This window comes from Musa acuminata, chromosome BXJ2-10 (assembly GCF_036884655.1).
Source record: "Musa acuminata AAA Group cultivar baxijiao chromosome BXJ2-10, Cavendish_Baxijiao_AAA, whole genome shotgun sequence".
In the NCBI taxonomy this organism is placed as follows: domain Eukaryota; kingdom Viridiplantae; phylum Streptophyta; class Magnoliopsida; order Zingiberales; family Musaceae; genus Musa; species Musa acuminata.
The window spans coordinates 31,634,360-31,657,466 of NC_088347.1; the positions used below are offsets into that span (position 1 = coordinate 31,634,360).

At 40.1% G+C, this 23,107-nt stretch overlaps 4 protein-coding genes across 8 annotated transcripts; 2 read left to right on the forward strand and 2 right to left on the reverse strand.

Annotated features, from left to right (window-relative positions):
* The first annotated feature begins 2,279 nt into the window (after positions 1–2,279).
* On the forward strand, positions 2,280–5,951 carry LOC103968859 (uncharacterized). The gene is made up of 2 exons (XM_009382193.3): positions 2,280–2,550; positions 3,979–5,951. The coding sequence occupies exon 2, from the start codon at positions 3,999–4,001 to the stop codon at positions 5,676–5,678; it is 1,680 nt and encodes a 559-aa protein (XP_009380468.2). The 5' UTR covers positions 2,280–2,550; positions 3,979–3,998; the 3' UTR covers positions 5,679–5,951.
* A 261-nt stretch (positions 5,952–6,212) lies between these two features.
* On the reverse strand, positions 6,213–9,829 carry LOC135625176 (uncharacterized). Its single transcript, XM_065129578.1, has 7 exons — positions 9,330–9,829; positions 8,376–8,414; positions 8,014–8,084; positions 7,387–7,451; positions 7,196–7,285; positions 7,008–7,100; positions 6,213–6,825 (listed from the first exon to the last, which is right to left on the reverse strand). Exons 1-7 carry the CDS (start codon positions 9,749–9,751, stop codon positions 6,409–6,411), a joined length of 1,197 nt encoding a protein of 398 aa, XP_064985650.1. The 5' UTR covers positions 9,752–9,829; the 3' UTR covers positions 6,213–6,408.
* Positions 9,830–10,938: 1,109 nt separating this feature from the next.
* Positions 10,939–20,541, reverse strand: LOC135584673 (uncharacterized). Of its 5 annotated transcripts, none has more exons than XM_065129582.1 (13): positions 20,455–20,540; positions 20,204–20,266; positions 19,879–20,107; positions 19,429–19,719; positions 19,234–19,278; positions 18,098–18,154; positions 17,806–17,875; positions 15,978–16,019; positions 14,434–14,507; positions 13,056–13,126; positions 12,619–12,704; positions 12,198–12,295; positions 10,939–11,566 (listed from the first exon to the last, which is right to left on the reverse strand). In XM_065129582.1, exons 4-13 carry the CDS (start codon positions 19,609–19,611, stop codon positions 11,558–11,560), a joined length of 735 nt encoding a protein of 244 aa, XP_064985654.1. In that variant the 5' UTR covers positions 19,612–19,719; positions 19,879–20,107; positions 20,204–20,266; positions 20,455–20,540; the 3' UTR covers positions 10,939–11,557. The 5 variants fall into 5 exon arrangements, with proteins under 5 accessions (XP_064985654.1, XP_064985651.1, XP_064985653.1 ...); XM_065129579.1 differs by lacking the exon at positions 10,939–11,566 and adding an exon at positions 11,643–11,880 and having other exon boundaries at positions 20,455–20,539; XM_065129581.1 differs by lacking the exons at positions 10,939–11,566; positions 19,234–19,278 and adding an exon at positions 11,643–11,880 and having other exon boundaries at positions 20,455–20,541.
* A 452-nt stretch (positions 20,542–20,993) lies between these two features.
* Positions 20,994–22,168, forward strand: LOC135624288 (uncharacterized). Its single transcript, XM_065127740.1, has one exon. It carries the CDS (start codon positions 21,135–21,137, stop codon positions 21,843–21,845), a length of 711 nt encoding a protein of 236 aa, XP_064983812.1. The 5' UTR covers positions 20,994–21,134; the 3' UTR covers positions 21,846–22,168.
* The last annotated feature ends 939 nt before the right edge of the window (positions 22,169–23,107 follow it).

A 23,107-nucleotide genomic window follows, 5' to 3' on the forward strand; every position in this document is an offset into this window, starting at 1 on the left:
GCCAAACCAGAAACGAAGGACCCTATGCACTGTATGATCCCTTCTCTTTTTCTGAACAAAGGCAAAGGAAAAGGAAAAGAACACGTTAGCGTACCCGAACTGGTACCAAAGTGCACCGGAGAGCTCTCTTTTAGGACTTGGCCATGGAGCCTCTATACCTTGATAGCGCCATGTTTTAGAGGATAGGTTGATCATAATCTCTCACTTTAGGAGGTTGATTGCCACAACAGATCAATTTTCTTCTCTTAAATGCTAAATTTAGAACATTAGAAACCTTTATCAAACCTTCGGAGTACAAATCATTTCAAGTGCATTGTTATCTTAAATCACGGGTCCAAACAACTCTTTTGATCCTCCTCATTACTACTTAGCGAACAGAAATATAACCAGATGTAGGTCATAAATGTAGATATAATCCTTGTTTTCTTCTGAAGTGTTAATAACATATGCTATGAATCACATTACCGACAATGAAGAGGAGTTGAAGAACAAGGGTCGCTAAAGGTAACTGCATCAAATCTATATATCAAACAAGGGTCACTGGAATAGGGTTCTTTACATAACCAATCTCATAATGCGTCTTAAAGCAAATAAACTTCATTTTACCCCCAACCAAAGATGTCTGGTATAGCTGTAGAACAAGAAAAGCTGCCCGAGTCAGCATCAAGAAGCACTCTCGCATATCACATGAAATTATTTCTATTTAATAATTCTAGGATGATAGGCCCAGCAAACCTCCTGTCTTGCTTTTCTCCAAAACTCCAATCTACTATTCGCAGGAACTGTTGTATCAGATTCGATAACATACTCTACACTGGTGTGGATTTCATTTCCGAATAGAATCCCAATCCACGGCAGGGCTCCATCCTTTTGAGTTCGCCACTAGCAATATTTTTCTGTAACCATCGTGCAGTAGTGCTTTGTCCAGAACACACACACAGAGACGCAGAGGGTCATATGAGACTATATTACTCTGGGAAAGAAACAACATTAAATTTGAATCCTGCTGTGTGATTGTAGATAAATATATTGAATCCTGGCATTGCAGGCATCGCTTAGGGCAGTTGAGCAACATAAAAGTGACTAAAGTGAACTGTCTTTAATGAGGCCAGGCTTGTTGGTCCCTCCTCCATCTTGCACCACTGCATCCCCCATTCAGAGATCAGCTCAATTATTATAGACATTTGATTCTATCTTTCTCTAATCTTTGTACTTGTGGACAGATAAGTTAGACGTACATGAGTATTTATCTTTTCATGTTTTCATTACAAAGCAAAGATTTCTCTCTTCTCTTCCCATTCTTAGTTCATTTGTCCTCATTTGCCAGAATGTCTCGAGTTCACTCTACGCTGTACTGTATCACTGCACTGATGACTCTTATCTGGCCAAAGGTTGGTGAGTTCACAACGTGATCTCCAGCGAAGCAAGCACGAACAAAGCCATGGCGTCACTACAAAGGCTACATACATTTCATGAAAGCTCGCAGTGAAGTTGCAGGCTGATGTACTAAACATAGGCTACGGTGACAGTGGTCATGCCCTAACATTTACAGCTGATCTTTCTGAAAGTAGGTCACTCTACAAGAAAACATCGGAAGCGTCCTTCGAGGTGCGTAGTATGCATATAGTGAAATCCCGTGGAAGAAAGCTAGTGAAGAAAGTACAAGGGAAGCCAATCGAACAGGTTGCGCTGAAGAGCCAGAATCCAGTGGCGATCCAAAGCATATGATGTATGAAGCTCGACTAGCTTAGCATTTCGAATCAGTCAAAATGTCAACAATAGTCTCATGGATTCTTACTGGATAAAACCAATAGAACATGCTAAGTATTAACACGTACCTCTGAGGATGGGGGTTTTGGTAAATGAGAAGTGCACCGTGACAAGTGTACCAGAAGGTTATTAGATTCACCACGCGAAGAGGTTTCACTTTGGGTTCTGCCGGGCCTGTATTTTAATCACGTGACCTGGCCCATTTAGCCCAACACGATCCGTTAATACTAGCGAACATACGAACGGGTCGGGTCCGGGTCCAGATCTAGTATCCACAATCATCTCCGGCTTCATCGAAGCAAACAAGGACGTTCGACACCGCCATCCGCCTCTCATTTAATTGCAGATAGCTTGTGGGTTCCACCTGTCACGGAATAGTGTGAATCGTCAAATTCCATCACGTGATGTGGGGGCTCTTCCGCCGTTGGATCTATGTAACGAACGGATATCAACGCGTAGCGGCTTCCTACGACAACCTCCAGCGTCTCCAATTGAAGGGTCCTTTCGGAGTTCTCGAAGCATCCCCCCCGTCGGATCTTCCGGAGTCGAGAAATGGGAGAATCCAACGGCCGATGATGCAGTAAATCGCAGAATCCTCGGACGAGCATCAATTCCATCCCGTCGGTGATTTGAAATCGACCGACAGGACACTGGCGGCGGTCTCGTAACCAATCTCGATCTTAATTGGAGTTTTGCTTCCGAAAATTGGTAGTTGGAGTGACCTTTTTCGTCGTGGAGCCAGCGGTATCCGATTCCCAGTCCGATCTACTGCGCCCTAAGGTTCGATCCCCGCTGTTCTTCTCCATTTCGGCTTCTTTTGTCATAGCGAATATCTTCAATTCCTGAAAATTTCTGTTCTTTTTTCCTTATTTTGTGGGTTTTGAGGTATCTGATCTCTTTTAAAAGGGTTTGGGTTTGCTTTTCGAAAGATGGTTTCTTTTTCATCAAAAGAACCGTTCTTGATAGGATAAATCTCGTCGGATCTGGATTCAAATAGTCAGTTCTTGATGATGCTTGTTCTGAACCATCATAATTTGGGGAAAGAATCAGACTGCCTTTGTGAATCATCATAATTTGATCTCGACATTTCAATTTGACAGATTTGAGCTGCATTTCGACTTTTTCTTAATGTATATGCTTTTATTCCTGAGTGAGTGAGTGGTTTTCAAGTGGAAACTGTGCTACCTAGATTGATTGTTTTTGAATGCGAGACAATTTTATTTGTGAAGCCGTATGAAGAGCATACTGAAAGAATACATTGTTCTTTTGAGGATCTTATGGAAGAAATAGCTCAAGGATTACTTTTCATTGGTAAATTTGTGGGATCTGGATATGCTTCTCAAATAGATCTCAGCTAACAACAAACACTATGGTAGACATCTGATGACTGGGGATTTCTCAATCTTGTTATGCCATTGCTTCTTGAAAAGGAAATCAGTGTGTTTCTGGTGTTTAGTTAGATACTATGACTTGAAAACCAAATGAAGGCACGAAATTTTTCTATGCTTATTCTTGATGAATTGGCAACGTTCAAAAAAGTGTAGTACATTGTTGCGCACTGATAGGTCTCCGGTTCGAGTCCACGTGTGAGCGTGATGTATGTCATTTGATGTATCACTTGTTCTTCATGCGCAATGTAATTCATGTGTTGCAGGGTGTAGTTGCAATGTTAACTGCCCGTGTGGAAGAAACACTAATTTTTCTTTTCCAGCAAAAGTAATAATTTGTAGTTATGGTAAAGCATTTGATCCATTCCGACTTGAATTTTTCTGAAGTGAATGATAAATCAGGCTCGAAAGATAAGCTCGATCTAAAATAGTTCATATATTCTAGCTTTCGGTAATTTCTTACTCGGAATCATTGGCAAGTAAAAAGTTGTTTGTCGCTTGACATATTGATTTCTGTAAGGAACAAATAACTCTTTTTTATTTTTGAGTTTATAACCACAGTATGGATCAAATGAAACATGTTCTACATGATTCCTCCAACTCCTGGTGATGTGTGAGCATATGTTCTTTATTACCAGAACATATGTCAGAATGACGAAGGGAGACAAAACTTTCCATTTTGCCTTGTGATTAATCTGATAGATAGACAGGCTCTGTTTGTCCATGTAACATTTATCGTGGCATATGAACCTTGTACTGCTCCAGCTTTGACTAGACATGGTCAGTTGTCTAACCTACAGATTGGCTGTTACCTTTGCAGAAGTTGCTGAAAAGGAAGTGATGTTTCGGCAATCAAGCAATCGCAACTCGCTAGATAAAGGGTCCATGGTTAAGAGAGTACTCCAGATAGCATTGCTTTTGGCTGTTGTTGTCTGGTTGCTAAACCGTATCAACAAGAATGAATATGCTGGAGACCAAATCAACATCGATCAGGAATATGTAGATTTTGGTCGGAAAGGGAAAGCAGGATCCGAGAATGTTGTTGTCATAAATGGGCAGACGATAGATTTCGATGACATCTCCGAAACAAATGAAGCTGGAGGTCAAGCTGAGGCTTTTGGTCAGCACTCCGAAGAGAAGAATGAAGACGAGTCTTTTGGTAAAGAACAAGAGGAGTCTCATAAAAATATCTCAGATACTGACCAAACAGAAACTCAAGAAGAACAACTCGGCAATAAGGATGGGAACGACGACTCAAGCATCAGCAACAGAGATGTTACAGTGGGCAATGAAATGAGTACCAGCGAAATGGATGCTTTACGGCTTCCCAGTCAGAGGGACAGCGAAAACTCACAGGATCCAAATGAGGGGGAAAACCTTGGAGATGACTCCCTTCAACGAAATAAGCTAGTCACATTGGGTCAATCAAAAAATGATACCGAAGAAGAAATAACTTTTGACGAAGAGAGGATCTTCGGCTCCCAGAATCAATTAGAAGGTGATGGAAAAGTTGATGAAATTGAAAACAAGACAATTGATTCCAATGGAGGAGTCGAATCAGAGAATGAAATCAGTAGTGAAAATAGTTTTGAAGTTGAAAAGGAAACAACTGAGACCAATGGAGGAGGCAAATTCCAGGCTGACGGTAGTGATAGTTTGGAAGATACCACGGCCAATCCAAGTTCAGATGATGCCAGCTTCTCTCTCCCTAACAATGAGAACAATGAGGTGTCTATCAACAATGAGCCTTCTGATAAGATTACTCTTGATTCTCAAGGAGACATTAGTAGTACTCATTCTGAGGCTACCGAGCACCATACTATGCAAAATGTAAGCTCTGATGCAAGAACCGTGGATGAAGCTACCGGTCTACCCAATACCACCGAAGAAAAAGTACCAGTGATACCAACTGATAGTGAAGTTCCAAAGAGGGAAGCAGTTGAATTTCAAGACACCAGCGTTACAAAAGCTGAAGTAACCGATGATGATGACCCTTCGGTAGAGGAGACTAATACAGAGTCGGATGACAAGCTCCCGGTCACATCTGTAGCTGATCATGCAGAGAATGTGGAATTGCCGGTCTTTGATAAGGCTCTGGAGAGGGATGCGGCTGATTCCAGTGGAGATAATGCTTCAGATTCTGGCAGAAATGATTTTAAAGAAGAAAAGATGGATTTGGAATCTAATAAAGAAGACGCCACATCTGAGCCTCAAAATGCTGGGGACAGTTTCAGCTTAGGAACAAACTCTGAGACAAGCTCAGCAAGTGAAGCTGGAAACTCATCCCATACCAATGAGAACATTTTACAGATTCCTACCAACGAGGTTCCGAAAGCTGATGCAGAAAATTCCCAAGTAGATGACTTCGCTAAGGGAGAAGAAAACTCTCGTAATATTGAAGACACGACCGAACCAAATCCCAAAGAAGAAACCAACTCAGAATCGGGTAACAACGATGCCTCATCTGGTGGCGGCGACAATGCAGATTCATGGAAGGAGGGTGGTAAAGATTCAGAATAAAATTTCTGTGTTCGGATCGTGATAAGGATGAGTTTGAAGATCCACAGAATGCTTGCTTATGTACGATTAGAGTGGAGAGCAACGTTCATTAGAAAGATATGGGTATGAATCTGCTCTCTTTTGCTGCAATTATACAGCCTTTTAGTTTGTAAGTTCTTGTAGCTACGCCTTTGAGGAGGTACTCTTCCTACTACTTTTGTTTCCTGCGAAAAGGTTGAAACTTGAGAAAAATGTGTGTGATTGTGCTTATAATTAGAAAATGATTGATCCTCATGGTGGGTGGGTACTTTGTATGTGTTAAGCATTTCATGTTTTTTTATCAGCACTACCTTTTTGCGTTAATTGCAACACTTCAAACTGTCGCAGGAATGGTTTGTCAAAGACACCTAAATAGTATTTATCAACATCCAATATCAAATGATAAGAAATTACAGTACTCAGTCAATCAAACAGACAACAAATATAACTAGGAATCATAAACTATAAAATAATATATTTATAGTAGAGAACTGAAGATCGAGTAGTAGATGAGAATAGCTATTTAAACTTTGCAATTAGATTGATTTATGTGAAAACTTACACAACATTAATTAGCTAAAACAGAACTCAGTTCGTCATCTTTATAAACAAGGAAATCAAACATGCAGATCTAATTTCAGACTACAGTTGACCAAGCAATCTTTTGGCCAATTCTCCGTAATCAATAGCTTTCTTCAATGGATGTGTACATTCACATATTTTGAAGCTGCAACATCTTCAGCATCCAATTGATTATATCACCTCCAACTTCATCGCGCTCAGGTTCAAATAGAAGGTCGTGTAAGAAGCCTTCATAGAGCTTTATATCCTTGTGTCTCGAGGCAGCAACATTGTACAGATCTTGCGACGCCAATGGATCAGTGACCCTGTCAGCAGTCCCATGCAGTACGAAGAAAGGTACAGTGATGGACTTCATATTCTGCAGCAGGTAAGAAGAGATGCGTAGGATCTCATGGCCTGTGCGAACTCTTATAGGTCTAGTGTAAACCAGTGGATCTGAGTACTTTGCCGACATAGCAGCTGGGTCTCTTGACACAGGAATGCCCCTTTTATTAGCTCCCTTGAATTGTAACTTTGGCAGTACCAGTGAAAAAATTGGAGCCACAGCCTGCACAACCAAACGACTTGAGTGCTCTTGTAATTTTAGCAAGTAGGGAACTTATGCATCAATGATAGCCTGACCAAGCACAGGAATGATCAGTAATTGTTCTCCCTTAAAAGTACTTTTCTTTCTGTATGCAACAGTCTGACTTTATAGCACGTCATAAGAGATCACAAGAGAAGAATTACCCCAACTATTGGATGAGCTGGCTTTACACGCAGTGCTGGAGATGTTAGTATGATCCCTTCTACCATGGCTTTGATATGAGGATATGAAGCTGCCTGTTAGGCAACAAATTTATCGATGAGATCAGAATAGACCAATCTGAATAATCAAGATGGTAAAGGTTTTTCCAATTTTTATATAATGACATCACCTTTAAAACCACAGCTCCACCGGTGGAGTGACCGAAAAGGAAACAAGGCACACCAGGATTATCAGATTTAATTTTCTCCAGAAATTTTCCCTGCATACACGTAAATGAAAATTCGAATATACTTAAGACTAGAATTACTTGGATACGGTATACACAAGTTCAAAGAAAAAATAACAACAGAATCCACTCACAGTGTCCTCCACAACATAGTCCAATGAAGGTACATACCCATGCAGTCCATCACTACCACCATGCCCTGTCAAAAAATCACAAATAATTTGCTATACATTAGCTTTATTCAACTTGGTTTTTTCAAAAACACTTTGAAAGCTACCTGGATCTTAAGTATCTCAAACATTACTAGGGCACCTATTATGCATTGCCTAGTCATTTCTCAAAGATCCAACAGGAACCAAAAGATGGAAAGCATTAGGTGAACTCTGCTAGCATATTTAACACATGTACACTTGCATTATTTGAGCTAGTTACTAAATACTTATGATTGCATCAGGCATGACAATGCAAAGGAACAAATGCAACAAGTGTTTTTGAGAGGTCCTTCAGTCCTTGCACTAAGCAGCATTTGATCAGATTGCAGCAATCTTAAGGTCATGAGACGCCATTAGAGAATTAGTCAAATGCAATAATTTCAAGATGTTGAAAAGAATATGTTACTTACTTATCCCTATTCATGCTGCATTTCATCCTCTTGGCATATAGACCACTTAAATTTACCAAAAGTAGGGCACAAGAATGTCCATCCGTTTACGGAAAAACAACTGTAACAAACAAAAAGACCAGCACAAACACATACACACCTATCCAATCCATCGCATATACTCCAAAGTTGCATGCCATCAGCTGCTTAGCAAAGTGCGAATATCTTCCGCTGAGATAAAAATAAGACAGCAATGTTATCATAAAAAGACTCTACATATATTATGTAATACAATATGTGCATATTTAGCCATTGGCTAGTAATGTGATTAGAACACAGCCATCAACTTGATAGCTATCTTTGTTGATCAACGGTAGAGAATCCACCAGGACACCACCATCAAACATTCCATCTCACAGATGGAATAAGTTACAATACACACATACACACATATATTACATGTATCCATATGTATATGTATATAACTGCAAGTAAAAGACAAACCAATTAGGCTCCACTTACCTGTGTTCATTGAGCCCATGTATTATCACCAGGATACCCCTGCAAGTTGCAGAAAAACAACTCTTATTAGACACCATCAAATCACAAAGGAAACAACAATTCAAATATCGTACCCCTTGAATTAAAAAAGGGCATGTTAGGAGTATAAAATCTGGCATATAATACGTGTTCTTGAATTTTCAAGTCTTTTGAGGATTGAGGCTTAACCTTTCAAGTATAAAAGTTGATTCAACTAGTTTAGCCTCTAGGATATATTTCGTCGATGTCCTCAATAGAACTAAATCATGGGAAGGAAACTTGCATCTAACTCACCTAGATGGGGAACGATTTCTAACTTTTGTTGTAGTAGTAGAAGTAGTAGTAGTAGTAGTAGTAGTAGTAGTAGTAGTAGTAGTAGTAGTAGTAGTAGCGGTTGATCTCGCAGCTCCTCCATCTGCAGATCAAGCCAATCCAAACATTGAGTCAATAACTGACTCAAGAGACTGTAATCACCCTGTCCTATCTTCCTAAAACCAGGGGAAAGAGAAGACAGATTCTGACTTGAAAGCCGAATAGGAAAGAAGGACCAGTATGCTTCGGTCTGACCCCTCGATGCAGACCAAAGCGTAGTAAGATCAAAGAATCAGTGATTCGATCATCACGCGAAGGATCTCCGTCAACAAAAGGTGATGTCAAGTTAAAAATGACAGTTCCTTATAAGTAGGAACGGCACCCATCCGAATTGGCAAATGATATCATGTTATATTGACCTTCGACAAGGATATAATCCAACGATAAAATACTGTCCTTATAATCTAAATATATCCAAACGAAAAAAGATTCAATTTTTGATGCAGAAGACAAAGGAACGATAAAAGAATACTGATTCTCTGAACCAAATAAAACCCTCGCCTTGCAAGAATTAAAGGAAACAAACCCCTAATTCTTAACCGCAGCATCGGATCGAATCCTCACCTTAGATCTCCCGATGCCGGCAACCACGACCGGCAGTAGAGTGCCGTCCTCCTTGGTCCCAGAAACAAAAAGGTCCCGCAGCGGCATGCCACTTCCCCTCCGCCTTCCTCCGACAAAGGTACCATCTCCACCCGCTCGGCGAGGGCCCTACGCCGCAGCACGTCCTCCTCCTCCGCGGCCGCCGACCATGTCCCTACACCCGTCCTCCGTCGCGAGGAAGCCGAAGCCGCCATCGATCTCCAGGAAATCGGGCTGCGGCGGCGGATGAAGAGGAGGAACCACATGGCGAGGGCATGCAGGAAGAGAAGAAGGCGGAGGAGCGACGCCGGCGACGGCACGGACCTCCGTATGTTCCTGAAGACCGGGATGATCCGGCCGCTCGCACCGGAGGTCAGCTCCTCCACCGGCACACCCCTCTCCATTTCTCACCGCGTCTGCTCCCTTCTTTTTCTCCTCTCTCTCTCTCTCTCTCTCTCTCTCTCTCTCTCTCTCCCCCTGCGGGATTTCCATTGTTCGTATATAAAGAGGAAGGAAGGATCGGCTTCTTTGTCTTTGACCTTTTCGGGGTTTTTCACCAAAACCATTAATTAATTAAATACACCGACGTCCATCATACGCAAGGTTTGGATGGTCCGTTATGTTCGCTTCTTACGTATTCGATACGATCGATACCGTCACCAACTAAACAAAACCACCCTTGCAGGGGTTTTCGCATACATTTGTGTTTGTATACCTGCCCGACAGACAATAACAAAAATACCCTTGCAAGATTGCCCCAAAGAGGGTGGGCGGGCATAAATCATTGCGTTGATCATTGGATCTAATCAATGATTATAATAATACTTTTACATTGTTTTACGTAAAAATATCTCACAAAATTATAGGCATAGAATAATGGTTTCCCAAAATGACAGATGTTTTAAGAATTCAATGATTTCGGAAAGAAACAACAGTTCGATTTGCTATCTGTAATTCGTTAATTTTACGATGGCCTAATAATATGCAAAAAGCCACATCATACGGTGCGCTGTTATTACGTAGCGGGGGGACAGGGTTCCACCACTGGACGATGATGGCATCGGATGCCACGTAGGTGAGACTAGGCCGGCGTTTCCGTTGCCCGATCTCGTGGCGCGTATTGCGCGGCGTTCTTTAAGAGTAGTTGCCACTGCAATGCCGGTGGTCAACCAACAAGCGTCAAACTGGGTGGGTTGGTTTCCAACCGAGAGGCAAAGGCGTCGAATCGTCCTGAGCCGCTGATAGGAACTCGTCCGGTGGTGATCTGAAAGGATTAGATTTTTGACTCGGTTGCGGCCTGCAGGTTATCGTGGCGAACATTGAGCACTGGCCCCACAGTCGTCACATCCTTCCTTTTCTAACAACAAGTCAAGCATGTTATAACCGAAGGCTTCGGTCAAAAATGAAACTGGGGGAATGGATGATAGGAATATGGTAACCGAGCGCTTCTTTATTCCGTTACCAAAAGGATGGGTGGGTTGGTTGCACGAATATATTCATGTCTTCGCTGTCCCAAAAGTGCATATCTATCCAATCCCAGTGGAAAAGATTCAGTTTGACGCCACTTGAAATTGTGGATAAGTCTCGCCACGAGAGAAGGCATCTCAAGGCCCATTAAAAAAACACAAACAAAAAGCTTTAGAATACAGATCGTTCAAGCCTCCCTGTGCTACGTACCAACTTTCTGGGAAAGCCTGTTACAGTCTCGTGGTCATGGATGAGGTTTCTGATAAGGCTAACACCGTAGCATCATAAAGAATAATAAACATTAGGTGACAATTTTAGCATAAGTAGAGACACGCTCCCATCCAAAATTACGATATGGATTGACCATAAATTTTGACCGGCTCTCCGTCGGACGGTGGGCTCAGACCCGGTCCAATGGCTTTGCCCTGCCCGCCGCTTCAACCAAGACGTAGTCCACGCTGTGGACTACTGTATGCAGCTTTTTCTTACCCTGCGGATGGCAGAGAAAGAGCAAGTGCCATAATTCGGAGTGAGTCATACCGAGAAAGGAGCCGAGAGCGTTGGCATCACCATTAAGTTCCTGGTTTTCTGGACATATAACGAAGAGATCTAGCGGGGTCGGTTGGATAGGTCAACTGCTTGCATCTACTTTGACGCGGCAGACAATGCATTGCACGAGTTGTAGTTGCCGTGGGAATAATATGCTCGTCGACGTCGCAGCGTGCAGAAAGGCGTCGGTCACTTCAAAGGTGCTGTTCAAAATGGGCGTCTTGAAGGATAATTAATATACACTATCACAGCTTTCTTCTTTCGTAATAAAGGAAAAGAAAAAAAAAAACGACCCAGAGAATATTATTTCAAGCAAAAAAAAAATCTTTATAAAAGAATTCTAGTGTTACGTAGTCAAAATATACATGGAAAGATACATCGACTATCACTGAGGATGCACGCTAGAGTAACAAAATTCATTATCTGATACAAGTTTCAAAATTTGTTGCATAACATGTTATTCCGACACGTATTGGATCAGCCGTCTATCAAGCTCAAAATGTTGGCAAAGAAGTTTCTGCAATTGGAAATAAATAGGAAACAAAAATCAATATTTCTCTGCACCTAAAAGTAAACCGGGGGCTCAAGAACTTTTAGGAGATCAATGCTATTGCTACAGCTTGTTTGTTGCATAGGATGACAAAACGGAGATATTCTACTTTCCAGGAGTGTATCATAATGTTCATTGTTACTTCATTCCTTGCAGTTTATTTGAAATTAGTTTCTCTGAAAATCAACAAATTATTTATCTAAAGGTCTTACTTTTCTTATTAAATGTCCAAAATAATATGCTCTCCAGTATATCCATCATGAAACATGAAAAGAGAATAATACCTTGCTAATTGTTGGGACAGAAGCTTCTGTATAGCTGAATTCAGGTAGTCTAGCAACTTCCACCGCATTTTCAAACAAAATATATGTCGGAATTTGACCTGTACATCCAAACAACAAAACAAACCAAAACAAGATGAATACAGTCAATAAACTAATAACAAAGTCATCATTCCATGTGGAAATTAGAAAATGTGTTCGAATATGGATACAGGAATGGTATCATCCCGTATGTATTTAACAGTATTTGGCCAGTAAACAAAAAAGGGTGTGTGAGAACCCCAACAAGGTCCATTTCTACGATCTAGAATCTGAAATATCCAACATGATTAATTGCAGATATGAGAATCCATTACCACCAGACGAGATCAGGAAAACAAATTTTAGTTAAGCAATATATCTTTTAAAATAGATAAATATCTACCAGGTAAAGATATTCCAAACTTTTCTGCAGCATTTGGGAAGTGCCCAATATCAACTACTCCAAAAGAAATATTTTTGTTTGAGTATCTGCCAAAATAAATTAAAAAAACATTCCCAATGATAAGCTGAGAGAATAAAATTAGTAAATATAAAAATAGCTTGATATATGTACTCCGACATTCATGTGTCATCAACATCCAAAAGAAATAAAGACAATGAAGTGGCAATTTTTGGCTAGATTATTATGCAGAATGACCCTTGAGAACCACCCTGCACTCTGCTTACGTATGTCAGGGAGACATCAGAGGACTAATATTTTCTCCAAAAATTGCCACATGAGAAAACCATGATGGCAAGTATCTTACAGAAAAAAGTCGAAGCTGCCATACAGTTTGACACATCAATTGTTAGGCCCGTATTACAGGATAGAAAACTCACATTACGGAGAGATCAGGGAAAATACGACATTTTTGCACGCATGTTGAAGAGCATAAAGCCCGAAACTCAACCTGCCAAACACAACGCTCATCACCATGGAATTTTTAATCAAAAAAATAAAACAGACATCGTCAATTAAAGAATTTTGCTATGCTCAGGTCAGAAAATGAGATCAATTTATTGTCCAAACGGAAAAGATATTACAGCAAAAGTTGGGATGAGACTGAAGTTAAGAAGTCGGATACTCTCTTTTAAATGACACCACATGAATAATAGTAGTTGCCAAATATTAGCTACATCCAGCTTTAGTGATCGGTGATTGGGTTTCCAGAAGAAGCATCACAAGCTAGTCTATCAACACTTTATTAGGATGGCTGTTTGGAAGTAACAAGAACGTGGAAGCATTGATGATTTGATGCTCATTTATAGGCAATATATGGATGTTAGTGAGATTATTTTTGACGTCAGTCAAACCTCATAGCTGGACTATATCACCAAAATGGCATTTCAGCCAAAAGCATTTTGAAAAAAAAAAGGGAAGAGCAGTAAATAAAAGAACAAGTTAAACAAAATTAAGGACTCATTGAGACAAAAATAATCTAGTCTATGGCACGAATGTCAAGGATTAGGATATTCATGATCATTAGCCTATCCATTTCAATACCCAACTAACTACCCAAGTATCCAAACTCATCCCAAATAATTCTTTTACCCATCCCAGGTTTTCTACTTTGGTTTAAGCAGGTTGGATAGCATGGGTATCTAAAAAAAACTGACCCACTGTCATCCCTAGGCCATATAGTGGTAAGAAGTTTATATCACATGAGCTAGAAAAAAGAATATCATCCATGTAGATATTTAGATATGTAGATTATATTTAGAGTATAATAACAGCAAACGCAAAAGCAAAGTACCCCCACAAATATAGGGCTTGAGGCCCAGTAAAGCAGTAGTCAAGTTTTCCTATGATTGGAGGGCTTTATAGCTGAAATCCTCTAAGCAAACATGCACGCACATGGAAACAACCAAAAGATATATGCATCAACCTAGATCATTTAGATTGCTCAGACCAAGCCAATCAGACAGCTGGATCAACTTGGAATGGCCAGATTGGCTGGCATGTATTTGTTTCTTTTGAATCAGCCAATCCATCTTACATTTGGACATAAACCTATTCACCAAACTTTTTGAAAATTGAGAATATGTATCACTGGTGCAGATCAAATTAAGATCAGTGTATTATTAACAACTTAGACCAGAAGATTTATGATTGCACACTTGTATTTATGCAATTATCCTTTGCATTAAAAATAAATCAGGGCATCCACCATTATAAATTATAAAATAACAAATGCGAGAATAATCATGAACAACTGACCAGCCAAAACCTTGAGGTGCTTCCTTCAGTTAGTAAGCTTTCCAATTGCAAAGGGGTTAATTGACTACAATCACCTAAACACAAAAAGCAAAAAAAAAAAAAAAACTGCATCATTGTCTGATAATATTCTAAATAACCGATGCAACAGTTTCATTGATGAAAAAGTATATATTCTCATAGCTAATATATGTGCCAGAAAAAGTGACCTGTTACTTATAAATATCAGACATAAATAGCTACGAAAACTGGTTTATCCAAGAACGAACTTAAATTACTTCAGCTATTTGACCATTGGTTATCTAGTTTAAGCATGCATCTGTATATGCCTTTTTAGGATAGATTAAAACTAATAACAAGCATGCATGTTATAGTTTGACAGCAATAAGATCATAATTAATTAAATCCATTAACAATCTTCCAATCTCTTCTTATTAATCTTATTAATAACATTGTATTTACACTGTAACTAATTAGTTGAAAGTTAACTTTCATGATATATGGTTATAGAACCAAATAATAGTTGCAGTATTATGGTATATCATTTGCTGATATCTTGTCAACACATTGCATACCAATAAGCTCAGATCAGCATGGAAGGTGTGCCAGCTAGCATAAGAAGGTACTGCTAAAAAATACATGGTACTCATTATCAGTGTTATATGCTGTAATTTTTAATTTAATTTACTTATTTTTAGAGGTAAGAATATAATCGTGTACAATCAAAAAAACAAACATGATGAGCAGTCATAGCATAATGGGAAGTGGTGGCTTTAGCATACCATTGAGGAATCGGTGATCTAAAAGGAACATCCTGTCTTCTCATCTTCTTTCTCTAAGATCCTATTATGTGATGATAAAAATATAATGCTGGAGGGAATGAAAAGATTCAAGTTGGAGATAATCTCCCAAAGGATTGAGATAGGAGGCTCTATCTCTATCTTTTTATTTGAGTATGGTAAGAAGCTCTATCTAAATCATGCTAAATCCTAAAAGGATAGGGATAAAACCTCCTGCCAATATTCTTTAGGCAATGTTCTCCTCCTTACATCTTCTTCTCCTCCTTCAGCATTGCTCTCTATCATCACATAATTATTTCAGAGAATGAAGATGAGAAGGTGGAGCACTCCTCTTAAATCACTAACTCATCAACCATACATCATAACTGTCATCCCCATAATGCTATAACCACTCATCATGTTTGTCTTTTTAATTTTAATGGACACAATTACATTTTTAACACAAAGATAAGCAAAATTAAAATAAAAACTACAAGATGCTAGTTATAACAACTAGTTGGCATGGGGATAAGAAGGACAACATCTGCAATTCATGAACCAACATAATAACCTCATCAAAGGAAGCAGAAAAAAGGTAGCCTTGCATTGCAAGTAATACTTAAAAAACATTATTAAAAAAAAGAATTCATTCATTTTATCTTTTATGGAGCCTGTAGCAAAAAGTTTGCACCCCATGTAGCAGAACTATAACATGAATTGAAGCTGTTATATACAATATAGAATGAAGCATAAAAGAGAAAGGTCTACCTAGGCCATCATAAGGTGGTTGCTGAGTTATAATGGATATTACTGCAAGCGATAACAAAAATGGCAGGGAAAATAAGTGAGAAAGTTTCCAGAAAATAAAAGTGACATAAATATAAAACTAAAAGAACCAACAGTTTTGATATCACCAACATGGTACAACCGTACAAGTACCTAATTTATCGTTGCCTAACATCTGAAAGTAGGTAGATAAAAAATTAGAGTTTAGAAAAAAAAAAAAAAAGAAGTAATGACCAGGCCTAACTAGATAAATGAAACAACTTTCCACGCAAAATCCATATCTAATCATGCCTTAGTGATCCAAGGTAATCTGTGTTTTCCAGGTCTTCAAAGTCTTCAGCACTTTAGATGCCAGAACTTGACAACTTGTCCTCTTTTTTATAGAAGAATTATGACAATAATTTTTTAGAAAAAAAATTCTTTGCTGCATATTCTCAAAATCATCCTTATAAAAAGGTTAATCAGTTACTAGTGTACATAATATAAAATGGATGTAACAAAATCCAGAAAATGATTCAATCTTTTTTAATCTTTATTTGTCTTATTTCTCTTCAACATTGCATGTTACACATCATAAAAAACAACTTGGTTCTCATGTTGCTATCGGCATAAGTTGATATGAAGTTTACATCAGCCAAACAGATAAAGCTATAAGAAAATGATTTATAGAAATTAGTAGTAACCCATTTATAAGCAGATAAAAGGTTCTTGAGCCCAAGAACATAAAAAAGGTAAAAGCATTCTTAAATTTCTTATAATACATATTTATGTTGAAATTAGAAAACAAAATATCTCTGAATATGATGAAAAAATGACACCTCCATATATTCATGACACCATAAAAAGCTATAAAGGGATCAAGGAAAAGGTAAGTACTTTTATCACAAGCTAATCATGGATCTTTAAAAGGATCTTTAAGAGGGATCACTGCTCATGCAAGTGGCTTCCATCTAGAGTTGCCATGCCTCAGCTTTTGACCATTTTAAAGCTTGAACATTAACAAGGAAGATAATTATATAAAATGATCAATTAGGGTGCAAATCCTCTGGACAGCAACATATTTTTGGTAAGTTCTTAACCTCCTCATGGAGAATTAAGGAGGTCAGAATGTCAGGCATATTATATCAAAGATATGTAGCTTTTCTGAAACTCCCAACATTTTGGTTACATAAGTTGGTATCTGGAGTTAATTCTTTCTCTACATGGTTTTGTTCGTTGTCATAAGACTCATAACTAAACTCAAGAATGGACAATAAACTACTGAACTAGAACATGTGTTTTAAACCTGCAAATTTCATGGATCCTAATAATTATAGCATCAATAGTGCAATAGCCGTCTAAAGAAAGCTATTTGGGTCAAGCGACCTTCTGAGAACCAACTAAAAGACAAAATGCAAAAAAAAGAGTTGGCGTGCATAAGCATTTTGATGGCTAATTGGCAAATGCTTTCTTCTCAGTAATGAAATTCATTGCAGTCTCGAACCTAATAGTAGCAGCAAATAACATCAACATTCTGTACTCTATGCAGGATGTCATTAGAATTTCAAAAGATAAAAAATGACTTCCCCAGTATTTCTAAACAATATTGACTTTATGTAGTCGTTAAAAGAAAACATAGCATAAGTTTACAAATGTCTTTTCCCAATACTGAAAGCACCCTGAGATAAACCAAGTGAAAAGCAACTGGCTAATGCATAAGCATAATTATGTTCCACAGATACCAATTGTCATTTCTCTCTTATGTCTAACAGTTCACATATCAGAATTTATTAACTTTCATGCCAAAAAGCCAAGTATGAAGATTGGTTACCTAGGAACCCCAATAAGTAACAAAGAGCCAAGTGATAATCAATTACTAAGGCGATTGCAAATAGGAATCCCTGGAAAGGAAAGAAAAAGGAGCTGAAAGGTTATATCTGCTGATAAATGGAAAACTGAAGCACAGACGTGAACTTTTAGCAAAGGTTCCATTCTATGACACTGTTGGTTCATAATATATTTCAAGTTAGCTATAATAGAATAAAAAGGTTTTGAAGCCAGAACCAGAATTAAATATATTTAGCAAGTTAATTTAGAAAATTATGGTTTTAACTTTTAACTACCTTGGCATAAAGCAGAGTATTAGCAATGAATGCCTCCCAGGTTTCCTCTTTCACCATCTGTTGCAAAATCCATTGATCTGGTTCAGTAGCTAAATACCTCATTCATCAATAAAACAATGATTTAAATTGTTCGACAGAAGGGAGAATCATTTGAAGATAAAATTCTTATCCATGGATGTTGGCCTTGATCAACTATTTATTACAGCTGTTGTCAAAGAAGAGAAGTTAACAGGCAATGTGGTTACCTTAAATATCATTTACCCCCATGTAAAAGATGGAGTGCTCTAAATGCAGTGGCAAATCATTGGGTAATAAGCCAGGTCTGTCACGTATGTATAAAATGTTTGAAGTTTTAAACCAATTACCTTACAAAACTGTCAGTAGTCTGCAACAGCATCAGCAAATAATTTAACAAGAACTCAACCCACTTGATGTTACTTCCTCAGTGTGTGCACTTTTTGACAAACCATTAGCCATGTATTGACGAGTATCTTGATATTAAACTGTGGTTCCAAAGTTCCAAATATTAAACACGTCAGAGTAGAGCATAGTTTTCTAAGAACATGGTGGAGATCAGTTACCAAGGGTGCTGATGGCATATTTAAGATATTTATTATCTTCTCTCGATGTAATAGTGTGTCTTCTTAATCTAAAGTCATTTCAACTAAACAAATAGTCAATACACACAACAGTCTCATCAGATCATGCTGACTAAAAATTTCACAGAAGTGACAGACCTAAAATATACACAACAGAGGGTTTCACTTGATAGAACTATACCTTCTGAGTCTCATTATGCCCCCCAGAGAAAAATATAGCTCAAATCATATTCTACTACCTGCAGTTCTTTTAAGGAACCAGCTCCAAGGGCCTAATCTATTCATGCAACCCTTTTTCTTATTCTCAGAAACATCAGCAATTGGAAAATTCAACAATCTCTATTTGTTTGGAATGACCTATACCATACAGCATCAAATAATCTATTATGCTTGTCTGCATAAATATTTCTAATCTACTCGTACATTGCTCATAGAGCTATTTCATCAGAGTAAGATTCGTGTTTAAACTGCACGAAACCCATAAAAGATCAAAGTTCTCGAAAAGGAAACCAAGTAAGGAGTCCCATGGCATCAAACCTTTACTGCCACCAGCACCAAGAACGCAAGAATCGCCTGAATCTCCTGCAGATCCAAAACCCAAAAGGACGAAAAGAAAAAGGATCACAACAATTAAATCACAAGAACGCGATAAGCTCACGAGATCCACACCAACGAAAATGAGAACATGAAAGAATCCGGGAAGAAAATTAAACCTAAAACGAGGGAAGGTACCCGACGGAAGAGGCGATCGACGAGATCGGCGGAGAGGGTTTGGGAGGCGGAGCTGCGGGCCCCGAGGTAGGAAAAGAAGAGAAGGAAGTGGAGTAGGTAGAAGGGCTCCGTCGCCATCAGATTCAGCCATGGGAACGGGTGGCGTCTCTTGTCCGCCGCCGGCGCCGCGCTCGCCGCCTCCATGTCTCCCTCCCCCTCCCGCTGCAGAGTCGCCGGAGATCCAAGAAATGGCACGAAGACACAATCCCTTGCGTTTCGGGGCGCACTTAATCGGCCTCCATCGCCCGTCGTCTATTTTACATATATTTTTATATTTCCGTAAATTTGACTCCCGTGCATTATTTACTGAACGAATATAAATCGTTGATAATATATAACAATATACTATTATTATATTCATGGCGCATATTGATATATTACAAGTCTTTATTTTAAAGATATGGTCAGCACCTTACACGTGGACTGTAAGATCTTGTGATTGGAAAATTACAGTTCAAAACGGAGACGAGAGAGGCTCCGTTGATGTGATAACATCGGAAATCTCATCATCAGTGCAAGGAAGATCCCATGATCCACTGCGAACTCCACTTCCCTCGCCTTCTCCCACAAGCTTCTCGAGTTGGTCTCTCTTTTCGATCTCCTTCCTCATTTGCTCTGCTGTCTTCACAGCCTTCTTGCCCTACAAGATGAAGAGGCTATTTAGTGGAACTTCGTTTCTATCAGCATGCATGCTGTGGAATGACCAGGAGCTGCAGTTGGCCTCCACGAGATTCACCTGGGTGAAGATAGTCGAAGCTTCCTTTGCGACCTTGGTTTGGATTATTTCAACTGCTGCTTCCTGACAACAATTCTCACGTTAGGAACTGATCATCTTCCTCCGTGGCTCGACTCGACAGTGCTCTCGAGAACAGAAACCCCATTGAGGTCTTTGTTCTCGTATACTCGAGCTAATAAAGATAGTGACTGACGAGTAGAACCAAATCGGAAACAAAACGAAGACACGAGAGAAAACATAGGTATATTTACCCGGGCATTGCTCAGTTCTCCTTCGTTGAGCGTCTTGGGTTCCATTTCAATCGGGCAACCAAGCCGATCCATCTGTGGATGTCCCTGAGAAGTCACAGATTGCAAACTCTGTTCATACATAGAGAAGCGATCACGGGACACGCTTGACTCTCTCCGGTAAAAGGAGCGGGAGGAGATAGTCGAGCACAAAGAGTGGTGATCCTTGTTTCCTTCCCGTGACAGCATTAATTGACTAGCTCCCCAAAAGTCAAACATGAGTTGCTGGATTATATCGAACCTAGTTAGACCTACATATAAGGATATATATATATTCCACCAATCTAAAATCTATGCGTTTTAGATTTATGGATATAATTGCTTTTCTTTAAAATTCTCTCTTTCTTTTCTTCGACAGCACCATTTTCCTTGCAGCAACCTTTTAAGTGTTATGCTTTGAGCTTCAGCTTTCTGAGCTTGTTTTTGAAGTGTTGGTTTGCAGAATTCTCGCAGGTCTTGGTTTTCTGAGTACTAATATGATGCTTTGTAACCGAGCCCAAACTTGTCTTTCGACCAAAGTTACGTAGCGCCATCACTCTCCCCTATAAGCCGCCATCCTTTGTCCAAAACTGTAGCTCACTCAACGTATCATATCATACATCCTTCTTCCCTACAAAGCAGCGACCAACCCAAACACCCTGTCAATGGAGTCCGTAGGTTCCAACTCCCCACCAGCCGATCCCCATTCTGTTTACGCTGACCGATATAACCTGGCCCAACATGTAGCCGACCGGATCATCCGTGCCCTGCGCCACCCTCTCCGCCTCATCCACCGCTCCGATGCCGACTTCTTCGTCTTGGGTTCCACCGGCAATGTGTACAAGGTGACCCTCGCAGCCATCCCATCCTGCTCCTGCCCCGACCGCACCGTGCCCTGCAAGCACGTCCTGTTCGTCATCCTCCGTGTCCTCGGTTGCTCCTTGGACGACGCATGCGTCTGGAGGCGGACGCTGAGGCCGTGCCAGCTCGCGCGCCTCCTGAGCACGCCGATGGCCCCGGACGTCTTGGCCGGCGCCCGGGCGCGCGAGAGGTTTTACCAGCTGTTGCCGGGCGCCAACGGGACGGACCATCAGACGGCCATCGGGAGGGAGGACGACGGGGCCGTGTGCCCGATATGCTTGGAGGAGATGGAAGGCGAAGCGGGACTGGCGACCTGCGGCGCGTGCGGGAACTCGCTGCATGAGGAGTGCCTGGCGAGGTGGAAGAGGAGCCGAGGGAGGAGGGGAGTGAGGTGCGTGATGTGCAGGGCGCGGTGGAGGAAGAGGAGGGAGCGGGAGCTGTACGTGAACCTGGCAGCCTACGTCGGTGAGGACGACATGGTGGAGGATTCCGGGGCGTCATGCAACGGAGGTTAAGCTACGGGTTCCCGAAGGGGCTCCCATGGTTGTCCATCACTACCTTCGTCCGCAGGCCATTGTATTGTGTGGCAGCAGCTTATTGACGACAATATGGCCATGGCATTACATGATCTAGTTAGTGTACGGATGATAATATTTAGCCAGCAAAAGACAAATACTAAATCAAAATAATCAAATGGATGATCCAATGCCTGTCAGAGTTGGCAACCAAGAATCTATCTCCAAATTTCATTCGAATGTCATCCAATTTAAGCAGATCTGATATCGTAACACCTTACTCTTAGTTTCATCTATACTTTACATTTCAATTTTTATTACAATCTTAAGATTAAAATATATTAATTCATTAAGCAAAATGATAGGTTTCATGTAATATCTTTAACTTGTAATGTCAAGTTTCATCCATTTAAATTCAACCAAAGGGAATCAAATCAAGTCAAATCCAATTTATACGTATCAAATATATTCCCATTTATGAAGGAACAGATTCAAGATTGCAAAGCCTCTACAAACCCAAATCACAGAGGGATTAAAATTGGGCTTTTGAATTGGGCTGCACTACATAAGGAAGTGTATATCTGAAAGCATTCATATGTTTTCGCACATCAACCGCACAGCCTTCGCTTGCAGCTAAACGCGTAATAATAGTAGAGACGATGGATGTATTCTCTCTTTTGCGCGTTACAACAGCAGCGTTTTCCGTGGATGATCTTTGCTGTCTTCCTGCTTCTCTGTCCATATCCACTATACTGTGAGAACGATGATGAGACAACCAACTTCATGAGCAGCACAGACCATTGGATAACAAAATCACAGGTCAGGTCAGTTCTTCTCTCGCCTTCAAGTGTTTGCTATCAACCTATTCTGTTCATTCCATGTCCACCCAGACCCAGACAGCTAATGGATAAAGCTTTGATTTTGATGGGCGGATTTCGATTGGGATCCACCGAAGATTGTGGGTCGAGAAGGCCTAGATGCTGTCTATGTCCAAATAGATTACTGCCATCAGCAGCAACCCATGCGTTGTTGACTACCGCCCTCCTTGGTTTGTCCACTACGTAAGATAACTCCAATGCCATCACTGTTCCATGGATAGAAGAAATGGCTTGATGGGACCAAAACCTTTCTAGTAAACCACCATGGAGTTTGACATCCTTAGGTTGATCTTACTTTTGGTACATGGATTTATATATCGATGGCGAAGATCTTCCTGCCATCCTTTGAAGCCAACTTGCGGTTTTTAATCAGTAGAGAAGCCT

Excerpts from the sequence above, each read along its gene's own strand:
- LOC135584673 (XM_065129579.1), bottom strand. The coding sequence starts at position 19,611 with ATGGAGGCGGCGAGCGCGGCGCCGGCGGCGGACAAGAGACGCCACCCG. Across the intron at positions 17,876-18,097 it reads ATACTCTGCTTTATGCCAAG|GGATTCCTATTTGCAATCGC; the intron begins GTAGTTAAAAGT and ends TTTCCTTTCCAG. Across the intron at positions 14,508-15,977 it reads ACCACCTTATGATGGCCTAG|GTGATTGTAGTCAATTAACC; the intron begins GTAGACCTTTCT and ends TTTTGTGTTTAG.
- LOC103968859 (XM_009382193.3), top strand. The coding sequence starts at position 3,999 with ATGTTTCGGCAATCAAGCAATCGCAACTCGCTAGATAAAGGGTCCATG.
- LOC135624288 (XM_065127740.1), top strand. The coding sequence starts at position 21,135 with ATGGAGTCCGTAGGTTCCAACTCCCCACCAGCCGATCCCCATTCTGTT.
- LOC135625176 (XM_065129578.1), bottom strand. The coding sequence starts at position 9,751 with ATGGAGAGGGGTGTGCCGGTGGAGGAGCTGACCTCCGGTGCGAGCGGC. Across the intron at positions 7,452-8,013 it reads ATATGCGATGGATTGGATAG|GGCATGGTGGTAGTGATGGA; the intron begins GTGTGTATGTGT and ends ATTTTTTGACAG. Across the intron at positions 7,286-7,386 it reads ACTATGTTGTGGAGGACACT|GGAAAATTTCTGGAGAAAAT; the intron begins GTGAGTGGATTC and ends ACGTGTATGCAG.